The sequence below is a fragment of the Saccostrea echinata genome, unplaced genomic scaffold, assembly GCF_033153115.1.
Source record: "Saccostrea echinata isolate AGI-Se365-2 ecotype Australia unplaced genomic scaffold, CSIRO_AGI_Sech_v1 ptg000059l, whole genome shotgun sequence".
NCBI classification, from domain to species: Eukaryota; Metazoa; Mollusca; class Bivalvia; order Ostreida; family Ostreidae; genus Saccostrea; species Saccostrea echinata.
Window position 1 is genome coordinate 739,088 of NW_026889808.1, and position 16,769 is coordinate 755,856.

Here is a 16,769-nt window from a genome sequence, read left to right on the forward strand (position 1 = left end):
AAAACAAAAAAAAGTAACTGAGTTGCATTAATCGAATTTGCTGAGAGATAGTAAATTTGACGCTCAGGCAAAAAACTGTGTGAATTTTATCTTGACTTTTTAAATATATATTCATTTTTTGGTAAATTCTGTTGAGTGAACATGTAAAATTTGTTCCAAAAATATTAATTGACACCTGCATTTCAAAGTCCTAGCGTATGATAACGGGGAAAATGCTCCGAGTAAAAATATGTAGGGCTAACATTCCAAGATATTAGATTTTGTAGATTTGTAGAACTTTCTATTAAATATCTTTCCACCACAAGAAACAGTCCCCCACATATCTTGTTCTTTATGATTTTATGGCCAGTTTTTAAATTGAATGTTTTATAATTTGTATAATTCAAATATGTTATAGAAAATGAAATTGTAATAAATAGTTTTGAAGTGAGATCGAGGTTATTACTGAACTTTTCTTAAAAGCTAACGAGTGACATACCTTAAATAGCAACGTATATACGACGTCATGGGATGTCACAGTCTCGAATCTTCAAATATATCCTCGTGCGGTTTAAATAATTGTGTATCAAACAACTGTGCTCGCCCCTAGCGTTTGCATTGTCAACATATTACTTATTCCAATACAATACACAATTTAAATTCAAAATAATTCTGATGAATGTCAAATTGTAAACATTGCTTAGCGCTTCCCAGTACTTTCAGTACTTTGATTTACATTGCTACTAAGCAAAACATTACTACCAAGGAAAGGCGTGATAAATGTTGTAATTTTATTACCGTTTTGATATTCATGATTGATAATTTACTTTCTTGTACATATTTGCTCCCCTTTTGCACACGTAACAGCCTAAATGCATAGACATTTATGAACTATTGTTTTCACGGATCTTTTTTTTTTTAATTGAGTACCACTATTGGTGAAGTATCTTCCATGTGTTTTTTCAGCAGTTAGCACGATTTTATCAAATTCCTCGTATTCCATTCTTAAATTCTCCTAAATTTCTTTAGACTAAGTTTCAATCGGGATTCTTTCGCCTCCGGGTAAATATAAAAACTGCATTGCGTTTGAGAAACCCTCTTGTGCTATTCAGAAGACTGTGGTGGATATACGTACTATGGGTGCTTGTTAATATTCCCCACAAAACGATTTGAATGCTACATCCCAGCTTGTTAATCGGAGTATATGAATACTAGTACTGTTAATTATTATTTGAGGAGAAAAGCGGTGCTATAGTGACATACGAAGAATGATTGAATCGTACACATATTGAATAGTTATAAATACCTTTTCTTCATCGTAGTTATTGATTGATGATAAAATCAGAAAATACTACTACTTTTCGTTGCAAATGGAAAGTATACACTGTAACACGTTTTGTCTTTGTGCACTTACGGTATTTCTGGAAATTGGTTCGATTCTCGTTCAAGTCAAAGTCAAACCTAAGGGGTTAAAATTGACAGGGATTGTTCCTTCGCCAAACCCCCGGCACTAGAAATGGAAGTAATAGGTCAGAGTCACAAACTTATAGAATATTTCTTTTTTTTAAAGTAATAAGGTGTATCAGTTGTTGTTTTTTTTATTAAAAGTTTTATATAGAGTTTGTTCTGGTGTCATTGAGCGAGAGATTCCGATAAACTTGAAGAGCTTCTGTGGTTCGTGTGGCATTCAGATCCTCGTATGTATGATTTTCAATGTGGCCGTCAGATCTTTCTTGGGAAGGCTCTCTATCACTGACCTCGTAGGAAGGCTGGTCATTTCCTTTCTTATTCTCTTTCTTCCTACAATGAAAAATGTCTTCGTTTTACTTTCATATAATATTTTATTTTAAACTTTAATTATATAAGAAACAAAAAAGGAAAAGAAAAACTACTCATATCTTCACTTGCTGATAAATACCGATATTTACTGTTATTATTACTGTTGTTGCTGATAATTTTAGCTGTTTCTGATAAATACTGATGATTACTGCCGTCTTTGTTGTTGAGTCTGATAATTTCTGATAAATATGAATAGTCTATCTTTCTGGATGGATCTTTTAAAACACATTTACTACGGATAACTATAGATTACATTAGGAGATACATTAACATTAAAATTTCACTCTAAATAATTTAAAAATTAAGAGCAATCTATCTCGAAGTCCTCATTAATAATGATAACTTTGGAAAGATTATTTGAGTAAACATGTAATACTTCTATTTGATATTTAAAAAATCGCATTTGAGAAATGGAATAAAAGTATAATAGACCTGAAATTAATTTATTTGCTATAGTAAAAAAAGTTCTACTAGTAAGGTAAAAGCTTTCTTTTTTTAATTGCAAATTCGTTGATCGTTGATCAATTTTGTGGGAAACTAGTATACTTCCCGAAACCAAACACAGCTTTTGTAGCGTTATGAAGAATGCCATAGTCATTGAGTATTAAGATTTTTTAAGTTCAAATCATCAAATTGAAGCTATCTTGAAATAAAAATTAAACTTTTAATTTTAATCAAACCAACAATGCAAGTGTACATGTCCCTACATGTATAAGCTATTACTGACTTATAAGCTCCTGGAGATTCCACTGGAAAAAATAAACATACCTGATGAAGTAAAGCACTATAAAGAAAAATCCCATATTGATCAGGAAAGAAATAACTAAACCAGCTGTCAACCCAGCAACATTGTCTCGTTGATCAGTGCATTGGCTTGTAAAATCTATTGTTAAGTAAATAAGTAATTTTAAGAAATTAAAAACTTTGTAAATAAGAATGTCAGTCACACTGGTATTATGCGACTATTTATTCATGAAACCTCTATCTTCAGCATAGTTAAAATATCAAAAATGTTGTTTGACATACATATTTATAAAGACGTTCCTGATGTGGAACAATTACCTTTTCGTACGTAGATAATCGGCTTATAATGTATCTTTGTGTAAATTACATGTAAATATTAACGATAAATTACTATTTCATCCATACCAACAACAATTTGTTCACTGCAGCGATTTCCTCGAAATCCATCACGACAACCCCTAGAATTTACAACTTGTTTATAAAATTAGGATAGGAAATTTATTGTGAAGATGTTCCACTTTCACCATTGATTTTACGTAAAACACAATTATTTTTCTTGCTAAAATTAAATTCATTGTTAACATTTGAATAAAAAATATTTTTTGTAATTTGCATTGATACAAGGAGTAGATATTATTCTCAGTATCGTCAGTCCAGCTTTCACCATTTGTGCTTTACCTTCTCCCTTTTGCTCTCTTACATGCGATCCTTTCCAAATTTTATAAACTTCATATGGTGTAGTAAAGGGGATTGATATTTTAAATGAGTTTTAAAGGCATCATAGTTAAAGGCGAACATATGCATAACAGAATGATGAACATAAACAATAATGAAATTCCTAAAATGAAAATGACTTTCTTAATCTCACCATTACGGCACTTTTTACCAATCCAACCGTCTGTACATCCAGCACAAGTTCCGTTAGTTATGTAACATCTTTTCTCTTGGCAGTTTGAAGGACAGTTCTTATTACAGAGATTCCCATAAACATCATCTTTGTGACAACCTTTAAAACACCTTTTAATTTATTAGCCGGTATGTGTCTATTTCAAGTGCAATATATTAAGGTGATCTGTAAAAGAAAAAAAATACCTTGTACTATAACTTCACACAGTTGTGAGTATGTATATTGCTGATTGCCTGGATACGTCACACCAGGAACTCTTTCGTTGTAGAAAATTACATATCGTCCAAACGAAACACATACATGTGTAACGTTAAGATCGGGTAAATCTGGTCCTGTATGATTGTAACACAAGTAAGCCTCTTGTAGGAGACTGAAGTCTGTACTGTTAGAAATGTAGAGTTTGTATCCATACATACGCTCTCTCTGTCGTTGTTCTATATTATAATTAAAAAAAATAAAAGGGTTTCACACATGCAATATATCTTACATTTAATGAATTTCTAATGGGCAGTAATTGTGCTCCTATATTTGCCGGCATTTTTTTTATTTATCTATATGAAGTAATATTTCTTCAAAAACTTCTTTATGAGAAGGAACAACATTTGTACATTTGGCTTTAACTAACATTTAGATATATTGACAACGTTTTATCAATTAACAATAATTATTTTCATTATATATTGACTCTATATATACCAGATATAAAAGACACTACTGCGTCTGCACCATTTGTTTCATATTTAGATGTTTTACTAAGTAAACGATAATGACCAACTAACAACTAAACCGCAGGACAAACGAGATGACTTCATCTTTTCCAACGTCAACTTCCCTAATATATGTGGCAATATTCTAACATCACATACATAACCGTGTTTAAGTCTCCCAACTGATTCCATACCGTATGCACGAGGATGTTCCGAATACGAACAATTTTAAAACCGATGCAAGTTACTCACAAATAAATTAGTGAATCAATGATTTCAACAACATGCTTTTTGCAATTTTACAGTGGTTATAATGACCTTTTAGAAATACAACCTATCGTTGTGTCGTATTTTTCTGACATTTGTCATTGATACTTTTTTTAAGGTTATTGCTTGTACATTAAATTTGAGTAAATTCGAGTTGCTCCGTCTTCCTGATGAATGCATGGGGCTAACGACAGGGGATGCTTACTCCTCGTAGGCACCTAATTCTCCCGCTGGCGTTTCCATATGGGTCCGTGTGTTTGCTCTGTTAACGATTCGTTTTGATAACTGGATTTAGGAGATTAATCACTGTTCGTTATTTTCACCTTTTACAATGTGTTGCATAGAATAATAACTCCTACAATACCCCTGACTAAAAAATACAGCTGCTTCAAGAACGCCAAGATGCAAGCTATTTTTCTCCAAAATAAGCCTTTGCTCTGAGCAGCAAAAATCTGTTTCCTATTTAATATGATGATTTAGGAGAGATTCTTTTCGCATTTTCTCAAAGTACAGAATGGTTCGAAAGTTTTGATTTTTGTTTCATTTTATTGATAATATGAGTGAATTATTTTAATTACTTACCAAGTCTGGTATCATAAAGCCTGAAATAAATTTCTACGTCATAAATACTTTTGACCTTTTCGAGATCCACATACCACCATGCTGGATTAGAGTAAGCAGTAGTAGTACATGTGGATAGAGATCTGTCTACAACATTTTGGGCCACATCTAATATTTGATCATCGAGGCCTTGTTTTGTTGGTTTATGTGCCGATATATCGTCTGAAAATAATGTACAAGGAAGATCTGATATTAGAAATAAAATCCAAGCTTTACTGAGCTTTTAATCAAAATCAAGTCTCTCCTGCAGCGCATTATGAATATATAATGAATATTTCTACGCAACATCTAAGGCTGTCATTGGTGTTAATTTTTTTACCTGTTTAATTATAAATTAGTTAATAATTATTTAATGTATAGGATAATTATGACGAATTGTGTGCATAATATAATGAATGTATTTGTTCTCTAGCTAAGGATTGTTTTTTAAGTTTCAGGCCGGTAGAACGCGGGGGAGGGGGGGGGGGACTTTTTCTGAGTATAATATTTTGCTGTAGTAAATTTCCCTGTAGGTGCTGGATGGCCTCCCACTTTGTCGTCTGTTGTCTGTAAACAGTAAAACTTTTCGCATTTTTGACTTCACAAGAAAACTTGGGCCAATTTCAACCAAACTTGACAAAAAGCATTCTTGGGTGAAGTGGGTTTAAGTTTGTTCACAGGAAATACCACGCCTTCTTTCAAGGGGTGATAAAGAATTCGTCAAAATTTGGTGGCATCTTTTAAAAATCTTCTTCTCAAGGACCATTGGGCATGAAAAGATGAAATTTATGTGAACGCTTCATTATATACTCTAGATTCAAGTTTGTTTATATTATAACCCCGGGGTAGGACGGGGCCACAATAGGGGGTCGAAGTTTTACATAGGAATATATGGGACATGTCTTTAAAAATCTTCTTCTCAAAAACAGCTAAAGCCATTATTAGTCATATTATAATAGAAGTATCTTCAGGTAGTGTAGATTCAAGTTTGTTTCAATCATGAACCCTGGGACAGGGCTACAACAGGGGGTCAAATTTCACCATAGGAATATATAGGAAATATCTTCAAAAATCTTCTTCTCAAGAAAAGCTTAGCCATTATTAGTCATATTTATAAAGAAATATCCTCAGGTAGTGTAGATTCAAGTTTGTTCAAATAATGCCCCCCGGGCGGGGGTCAAAACTGTGGGTTAGAGTTTTACAACAGAATATAAAGGTTTAATGGTTAAGCGGCATTTCAGTTAAACGCATTGAATACTTCAAATAGTGGAATGACATGACAAAACTTGGAATGGACTAGCCAAACCAAAGGGTTTATAAGGCAGAACTTTGGGAAAGTCAGGCTTTCAGAAGCTAGCTAAAGAATTTGGACGTTGCATCAGCAATAAAAAAAAGTTACGGGTTAGAGCAAAATCAAAGTATAAAAGTTATAAACAGCAATGAGAAGTATCCTAGGTAATTGATGTTAAGTTCTGTGCGTAGTAACTCTGAAGAAGATTGAGAGATCCAGTTCTTATATCAATGGGAACAAAGGGGAGAAACACGGTGCATGTAATACTTTGCCTTGTCCCATTCTCTAGATAAGAGAAAATTTAAGTTCTGTGTGATTTACCCTAAGAAAGAGCTGTCTTAATAATCATTCCAATCATTAACTCAGATAGAGTAAAAAGAAAAGTTATATATCCCTTACAGAACCTGATCATTCACGTTACCTAGGAAATATCTTTAAAATCTTCCTCTCAAGAACAGCTAAAGCCATTATTAGTCATACTTATACAGAAGCAACCTTAGGTATTGTAGAATCAAGTTTGTTCAAATTATGACACAACAGAGGGTCAAAGGTTTGCATAAGAATATATAGGAATCATCAAGAAAAAATATTCTGCTCAAGAACCGCAAAGCCATGATTAGTCATATTATTATAGAAGCATTCTCCGATAGTGTAGATTCATATTTGTTCAAATTTAGGTGGATAGGGTGGGGCCACAATAAGCGATCAGAGTTTTATATAGGAAAACAGGAAAAAGTCTTTACAATTCTTCTGTTTAGAATCAACAACAAAGCTATGATTAGTAATATTGAGATGAAAGGTAGTGTAAATTAAAGTCCACCCTCCCACTGTTCAATACTGAATTGATTTCTGCTTCTTCCTAGCCAATGTGCTCAGATGAGCGATGAGGCCCATGGGCCTCTTGTTTATTGCTGTAAGGCAAATTCAAATATTTGGAACGTTAATGAGGTTTCTTTTTTTTGCGTTCGTCAGATAATTTTGATCAGTATTATTATTTTTTTCCTTGTCAGATTTTTTTCGGAAGTTGTCCTCCCTCCCCCTACTTTTGAAACCGTTGCTACGGGCCTGAGTTTTGTGTATTATTGGTTTGCAAATCACACAGACTTATCATGTAGCATATTTCATAAAGCGCGCTTAATAAAAAACATCTTTACAAAACAAATATTAACACTTTTTCTGCGTATATTTCTACCACTGAGTAAACACAAAAATGGCATTCAAATCAATTTAATAGATAAAAAAAAAAAACAGCAATTTGCAAAGTAGAAAAAAAATAAGAGTGAAAAACACTGTAAGAATATAGCTACGTGTGTATTTATTGTTGATACTCATACTCTCATGTACTTGTACATAATTTATGCTTTTGACATCGCCCCCTAAAGTTTGATTTGCGCTGTTGGTTTTATGATGCGTATTTTGATCGTTTTGTCATTAAAGTATAAATGGTGTGTGAAATAATTTGTCCACTAAGTAAAGACTAGTTTTATACATGCATAATTACCTGAATTCCACTGTTTATACTTGTTTTACTTTATTGTTAGGAACTCGTGGTACCTATTGTTTTAGTTATGGCCGACTCCCATAATGCCATGCGCCATGTGTTTACGAAGTTTAACGAGCGCTATATTTCAATTATAATTTATTTTTTGTTTGTATGTTGTTTAAAGTCCCTCTCGAGAATTTTTCACTCATATGGAGACGCCACCACTTGCCGGTGGAGAGCTGCAATTTTGTCCTATACTCTAAGGCCATTGAGCAGTGAGGGATCTTTTTCGTGCCAGCACCTACTGCGACACGGGACCTCGGTTTATACGGTCTCATTCGATGGACCGGTCTCCACGTCCCACAGTGGGATTCGAACCCGCGACGTAAGGATCAACTCCTTACTCCGCGACTCTAGAGTAGACGCTCTAACCACTGCGCCACGCGGGCGACTATAATTTATTGTTAATGCTTGTATAGATATTTAATGATACAAGAAATAGTTAGGCTAGAAAATAAATGTTTCTTTTATTTTTATTACTTTCTCGTAAGCGTGAGAATTTGTTGAGGGAACTAGAGCATCCCTTCATGTTTTTCATTGGTTGTTGTAATTTACGCAACGTTACTGATTGGTCGCGTTTCATGATGTCATTTTACGTATATAAACACGAGTTGTAGCACACAGCAGTGATTTTGACTGCTTTTGGGTTGTAGAAAGGTGCGTTACTTTAGTTTGTTAATTTTATTACATTTACTTTGGGAGAAAGACTTTAGAATATTTGGGATGGAGTTGGTCATGGTTTGTTATAAATAAGTAAGTTTATTTACAGCTGAGCTGTTTACCGTGATATATCGGTCTGCAATTATTAGAATTATTTTACGGATATTTTATCCGTTGTTATTTCAATTACTGGTTAAATCTACCAGTCTCAATACAATAACAAGTACAGAATACTTAGGTTTTAAGGATATTTTTGGAATTATTGTTTCATAGAAATAAAATATGTGTTCAGAATAAACCATTTATTTGTTAAATTTACAAGACTTGTCTTTATTTCACTTTCACCTTTAATTTGGAAGTAGAGAGAAAGAAATTGGTTTTTATTTTATAATTATACACCAGTGCGCTTATCCGGTGTCGTTACAATACTTTAAATGTATTATATTTGGAATTTATATTCTATTCAGGTGCTTCTCTTTTGCTTATTCATCAAGCACATAGCTAAATACATACACACACACACAGATATATATATATATATATATATATATATATATATATATATATATATATATATATATATATATATATATATATATATATATATATATATATTGACAGAAATGCCTTCCTTTCAACTCCATAATTCTATCTTGTGTCATGGTGCGGTACTTTTTCTTTTGATGTTAGCCATACTTTAAATCAGATAGAAAACCTTTGGCTGAATTCCAGCGTACTATAACTTCTAGGGGGCGGAGCTTAGCCGTACAATAACTTCCAATATACTGTACAATAACTTCCAAAAGAATTCAATACTTTTTGAATATTTTTTCTTCAATTTCTGTAAGCATATACAACCTATCCAGAGGAAAAATGAGAAACCTCACAAAATTCAACCCCCCCCCCCTTCAATCTGAAAATGCTTGTACGTGAAAACCATTTTCAAGAGGATTAATACATGTAAACTCATTAGTTAACTAATTTAAACAAAAATTTAAAAAATACACAGAATTTCATGAAATACCTGTATTCAAATTAAAACAGATAATTGAAATCTAACAATATTGAAAACGCACAGTTTGATTCCCTTAATAGGAACTGTTTTCTGAGTTCTTTGAGTTACATGCAAACTGATACATGTTCGTATATACATGTATTTGGACTATTTCACACTACATTCCATAATTTTGATACCTGTGGCTAGAGTACTTGACTCGGATTTCCTCAGGACATGCAAGCGTATCCATAGTAACAGTAATGTAGCGGGTCATAGTGCGGGTGGATCCAAGTTTCCAGTATTGTGCCTGTATTTGTTATGGTTTTTGAAATACTCATACTGCTTAAATTAATCCATCAAATACAATTGCACACTCGTTTAGCATTGCTTGATTTTTCAATGCAACCATCTCTTACGTACTTTTGCTTTGTTTGAACACCCTGTACACTTACGATGGACCTAGGCCTATGACGTAATGTCGCGTGCAGTTTGGTGCTGAAGGAGTGACTATGCAAATGACCATGACACAAGACATTTACAGTACTTTCTTTCGTTTGTAAGGAATTTATTGTACAGAGAGGCGTGACATTCTCGTCGCTGCGCGACTCGACTGCCACGCCTCTCTGTACAATAAATCCCTTACAAACGAAAGAAAGTACTCTAAATATAACTAAGCTTCTGTAGTGTTTCCTGCAATTTACGTATATTTCATCCATCAGCTAGTAAGTAAAGTTATAATTTGGTGCTTTGTGTTATATTCTGCACATTCAAGAACCTCTCCGATTAAATAATCAGTTTTAATTTGATTAATAAATCTGGTACATATTCCTGGTACTTTTCCCAACAATCAAAAAGCTTTCACAATAGCTTTTCAGATGTGATATTCTTTCCAATAATACTTAATGAATATTGATGATTGTCAAAAGTAATTCATTAAAAAATAAAATTCTATCTGAATTTAAAATAAAATTTCTGAAAATGTGCAGTTGTAAATTGTTACCGTTGTAGTTCTATTTTTCCCACCCCCTTTTAACCCTGTCGCCATGAAATAAACTTCCTGGTCTTCGTGCACATGACTGTTCATTGATGTTTGAAATTAAGTGAAACGAAAGGAGCAAAACTAAAGATATTCTATTTGAGATGAGAATGAGTCATACAAACCGTATCCTGCAGAAATATCCATACCGACAAATTGGACAATCAAACATCTGAAATAAATACGCATCTTTAAAGCTTGATTTTCAGGTTATTACGTACATTAGTCATGTGCATTCATGGACGTCTTTTATATTTTTAGGTTAGTATTTCAAGATAATAAGGTCATTTAAATCTTGGTAAAAAATTATTTGACAGACTTTAAATCGTTTAGTTGTCGGAAGGGATAGGCGTAGATGTTTAGCTTTAATGTTGTGTGGCTGCAAATCGGTAACCTTGGATAAAGCTGAATCAATTCAATATTTGACAATTTTTTTCTCAGTTTACAAAATATTTCTGTATGAATATTTATATTAAAAAAATTTTACAAGCGTTGATTCAAATTAATGCCTCAACTGCGATAAAATTTTTAATAATCAAAAGCTTTCAAATTTAAATCGAGCACAGCGAGTGGCGCGAACTGCGAGCTCTAACGACAACGCCTGGGCGATGAGAAAATTTTGACTTGAACAGGTTGGAGAGAATACTCGAAATCGGGTATTATCCGTGAAATCGCGTATAGTCCTTGATATCAGGGTATCGTTGAATCCGCGAAATCGGGTATACCGTGCAACTTTCTGTAAAAACAGAAAAATAAGGCAACGGCGCATTGTGTCAGTTAGTGTTACTTGTACATCAGTATCTTGGGAGTTTATTTTTATTGAACTCAATTTAAATGGTTGTCTGACAAGTTTAAAATCACACGACAAACACTGCTGGGGTAGCAAAGAAGGCACGGTGGCGTCATTATTTTTCAGTACAAGTTCTAAAAACAAATAACTACATGTCGTCTGTGTTTATTTCCCTATAAATTATTCCCCAAGCTTAATTTCTTAACCTGTGCATTATTCACAAAATGTAAAACTTTGAAGAAATTTAACGACTAACGCTGTGTTATGTATTTTTTACTTCAAAATATTTAAATTTAAATTATTCCTCAGTTCGTAAGTACATGTATTTCTCATCGATATAGAATACTGACGTTTTCGTAAGGGAAAAAAAATAAAATAAAAACAAACAAACAAACATAAAAAAACAACAAATGGAAAGCAGGTTGAACAAGATGTGTTTGTGAAACACTGATGCCCCCGTATGGCAGCTTATGGCGAAGGTGAAAGTTTTTTCAAATGCAAGTCAAAATCCAGGCCAAAAGATAAAAAATGTTGATACCCAAAGAAAAGTCTTGTCTCGAGGAATACACCTGTGAAATTTGAAAGACCTAGATACAACTGTTCAAAAGTTATGGCGAAGGTTAAAGTTTTTTAAATAAAAGTCAAACGTCAAGGTCAAGGTCAAAGTGGCTGGTATCCAAAGGAAGATCTTGTCACAAGGATTACATATGTGAAGTATGAAAGCCCTAGCACCAACCATTCAAAAGTTATGGCCAAGGTTAAAGTTTTTCAAAAGTAGGTCAAACTCCTAGGTCAAAGTCAAAGGGTCAAAGTGGTTGGTATCCAAAGGAAGGTCTTGTCACTAGGATTACATATGTGAAGTATGAAAGCCCTAGCATCAAACATTCAAAAGTTATGGCCAAGGTTAAAGTTTTTCAAAAGTAGGTCAAACTTCTAGGTCAAGGTCAAAAGGTCAAAGTGGTGGTTGGTATCCAAAGGAAGGTCTTGTCGCAAGGATTACATATGTGAAGTATGAAAGCCCTAGCTCCAACCATTCAAAAGTTATGGCCAAGGTTAAAGTTTTTCAAAAGTAGGTCAAACTCCAAGGTCAAGGTCAAAAGGTCAAAGTTGTTGGTATCCAAAGGAAGGCCTTGTCACAAAAAAAATACATGTGTGAAGTTTGAAATCCCAAGCACCAACTTTTCAGAAGTTATGGCCAAGGTTAAATTCTCATAAAATTTTGCAAAAGTGGGTCAAACTCCAAGGTCAAGGTCAAAAGGTCAAATATGATGGTACCCAAAGAAAGGTCTTGTCACAAGGAATACAAATGTGAAATATGAAAGTCATAGCTCCAACCAATCAAAAGTTATGGGCAAGGTTAAAGTTGACAACAGACAGACAGACAAACAGACAAACAGACAAACAGATAAACAGACAAACAGACAAACAGACAGACAGGACAAAAACAATATACCCCCGGGATCTTTCGATCCGGGGGCATAAAAATGATATAAAATGAAATAAATTTAATATCTACATGTGTACATGCATGTAAACTTAAATACATTTTTAAAAACAAGATGTGTTTGTGAAACACTATGCCCCCGTATGGCAGCTTATGTCGAAGGTTAAAGTTTCTCAAATGCAAGTCAAAATCCAGGCCAAAAGATAAAAAATGTTGATACCCAAAGAAAGATCTTGTCTCGAGGAAAACACCTGTGGAATTTGAAAGTCCTAGATACAACTGTTCAAAAGTTATGGTGAAGGTTAAAGTTTTTTTAAATAAAAGTCAAACGTCAAGGTCAAAAGGTCAAAGTGGTTGGTATCCAAAGGAAGATCTTGTCACAAGGATTACATATGTGAAGTATGAAAGCCCTAGCACCAACCATTCAAAAGTTATGGCCAAGGTTAAAGTTTTTCAAAAGTAGGTCAAACTCCTAGTTCAAGGTCAAAGGGTCAAAGTGGTTGGTATCCAAAGGAAGGTCTTGTCACAAGGATTACATATGTGAAGTATGAAAGCCCTAGCACCAACCATTCAAAAGTTATGGCCAAGGTTAAAGTTTTTCAAAAGTAGGTCAAACTCCTAGGTCAAGGTCAAAAGGGTCAAAGTGGTTGATTTCTAGAGGAAGGTCTTGTCACAAGGAATACACATGTGAAGTTTGAAACCCTAAGCACCAACTGTTCAAAAGTTATGGCCAAGGTTAAAGTTTTTCAAAAGTAAGTCAAAGTCCAAGGTCAAGGTCAAAAGGTCATAGTGGTTGGTATCCAAAAGAAGGCCTTGTCACAAAGAATACACATGTGAAGTTTGAAACCCCAAGCTCCAACTGTTCAGAAGTTATGGCCAAGGTTAAAGTCTCATAAAATTTTGCAAAAGTGGGTCAAACTCCAAGGTCAAGGTCAAAAGGTCAAATATGATGGTACCCAAAGAAAGGTCTTGTCACAAGGAATACACATGTGAAATATGAAAGTCATAGCTCCAACCAATCAAAAGTTATGGGCAAGGTTAAAGTTGACAACAGACAGATAGACAAACAGACAAACAGACAGGACAAAAACAATATGCCCCCGGGATCTTTCGATCCGGGGACATAATTAATACAGTGTATATTGATAAAGGTAAAGAATCTTTAGTAAAATCAACAGTTCCTCCTATGGTGTATGTATACAGTCCTGCAATTCCCGTGGGGAAAGGGGGAGGTGCGTATTTTTTAAAGAAAATATTTAAATGTCAGTTTACCATGAAAATTTTCATTCAAAGAACCCGCCAATGTTTTGGTTGCATTTTGATTGATGCAAGCGAGGTTATTTTACCTGTGTATGTTTGTGTGGAAATTGAAAACGAGATGTCTTGTTAAAAGGATTTTCGTTTAGCTCGTGGGGGGGGGGGGGGGGGGGGGGGGGGCTTTGGTTCATATAAATAAATTTAAAAAATCCAATTCGCACATCTTCCCATGTGCTTAATATACATTCTCAATATAGAGCTAATATTCAAATATGAATTATATTTTAAAGTTTTCACATATACTGTTTTTACTTTTTATACATATGAACAAACTGAAGTGGAGTGTTCAATCGCGTCTTAGCTTAAGTCTTGAGCTGCATTGTTTTTAATTAATCATCCATACAGATTGGAGACACTTTCTTTTATTATTATTATAGTATTGGATAGACAGGGTAGATTTTCCCTTCAGAGTCTGTAGTTTATTTTAGGTTATATCGCTTTAAACCTCATTATAATATATGCTAAAATACGTTATCTGATTGATTCTAGACAGTACGTCACTTGACAGGGAACTAAAACTTCATAATTCCCTGTCTTTTCTGTAATCTGTGATACTTATTACTCATGGTTATCACTTTTTGTTATTTTTCATCTATGGTGAAAAATGTGTTAAAAAATAAACATGAAGTTTAGTTATTTTTAAAACTTGTCGAATGTGGTAAAAAGTAACAGGTTTCTATTTTAACCTCATATTGTTTCGGTATATAAACAATTATTGCATGAATGTTTTGGAGATATGAAGAATTCTATTCACTCAAGAGGGCAAAATAGGGAATCAATATGATTTTTATTAGATGAATAGATCTTCTCTCTTTATCATGCAATGAATATATACCATTCAATGACGTTTAGCACAAAACTCTACAATAACATTTTACATTTAATTTGATTATTTTGAAATTTAAGGGGAGGGATGTTTCTCTTGGACACATGCATAACACATTCGAGGTTAATTTTCGCTTGACCGAGATAGTCCGGACAAGGAATAATTAATGTAAGCAGCTATTCACTTTCGTCCCCGAAATTAAATGATCAACAGTTATTTTCTCTCACAAGCTATGTTGCTGAGAACATCATTGTCTTTGCTAAAACGTTGGAGGCATGTTGAATTCAAAGGAAATTTTAATAATTTAAAAAAAAAATAAGAAAGAATATGTCGCCTTTTATAATTAGCTTTAATTGTCATTCTCTGTTTATTAAACATATGTATTGGTACAAGATATATGTAAGGAATGCTATTCAACGACAAAAAAATCAACTGATGAAAATAGATTCATAACACACACACACACACACCCTCACACACCCCCCCCCCTCCGAAAAAATACGCGTTATATTAGTTTTTGCCGTAATTTGAAACATTTTAACCATTGAATAGTTTATACATTTTGTAATGAATTATTTTTATGCACAAGATGAATGTTAAAGCAATTAATGACGCATAATTAAATACGATAGAAAACCCCCTGTTCAAATGTCAGATTATTTTGTGTGTGAAATGTGTTTCCGTATAAATTGAATTATTTACAAAATGTTCATGTTTGTCGTATTGATGTGGAAATATTATAAATTCCAGACTTCTGATATTTAATAGTTCTGTTGTGTTGGGTATGAACATGAAGAAGATGCAAATACATTTAACATTATAGAAAATATAAAAGCAGAACGAACGTTTGTTTGGGTGAAGATCATGAAAGCACTAAGCTCCACGGGTATTCGTTGTCCAATGCGCATTAATTCGGACTTCCAAATTGTTATTTGGCTAGTGATACCTTTAGATAACATTTGTCTCTAGGTGAAAGTTGACTCGGCAAAATGCGCCATCCCATTGTTTAAGTTTTATAGGGTGATTACACCGCCTATACCCGATTTCGCGGATACAACGATACCCCGATTTCGGGGACTATACGCGATTTCACGGATAATATTCGATTTCGAGTATTCTCTCCAACCTGTTGAACATTCATCCAAATGATTTTTTTCCGCAGTAACCTTTGGACCCACAATGCAACGCTAATGTGTTTCGCTGCTAAATTCGTTCTCGCGGTAACAACAACTAAAAAATTCACACACAAAAAAAAATAAACTAGCTCACACTTGATTTAATAGTTACTGCATACAGGTAGTAGATTAACCTTTTTTGTTAAAATTTTGAACTTTTCAAACGTCGATTATGGAACTGCAGCTAACATACCCTAGACCTTCCAAGTGTCTCGTACGGTTTGAAGAGGCGGATCTTAAAATTAAATGAACAACTGCGCTCACCCCAATGGCCGGACCGTCAATATATTATACTGATACATCTATATCTGTTTCGACTTTTGTCCGAATATTTTAATTAGATATATGCAATACTTTATAAAATATTAAAATAAACACAACCTTAGGTTTCGTCTAGCACCGCACTACAAGAATGACCCACGTCATCAGGCGTTTCTCTGGGACACTAATTTTGACTGATGATACTTAAGATTTACAAAAAAAAGGAAGGATTTTAGAAAAAAAAATTAGGACAAAGTTCAAATTATTTAATATTACAACTTAAAACAAGACGGTCTACAGCAAAATGGCAGGAAAGATTACTTAAAAAGCACGTGAGAGGTTAAAAAAGATGTGCAGATGAACTGAAAATGAGTGCTAAAAAAATA

The 16,769-nt window shown here is 33.7% G+C and overlaps 1 protein-coding gene across 1 annotated transcript in view; it reads right to left on the bottom strand.

The window, feature by feature from the left end:
• The window catches only part of LOC133174779 (uncharacterized), a 33,446-nt gene extending 22,668 nt beyond the window's left edge, over positions 1-10,778 (bottom strand). Inside the window, exons 1-3 of the mRNA XM_061309875.1 lie at positions 10,696-10,778; positions 5,026-5,226; positions 3,655-3,903 (exon numbers count right to left, since the gene is read on the bottom strand). Of these exons, the coding sequence (XP_061165859.1) occupies positions 3,655-3,903; positions 5,026-5,226; positions 10,696-10,759 (514 nt within the window). The 5' untranslated portion in view covers positions 10,760-10,778. The remainder of the gene's footprint in view (positions 1-3,654; positions 3,904-5,025; positions 5,227-10,695) is intronic.
• Positions 10,779-16,769: the final 5,991 nt, after the last annotated feature.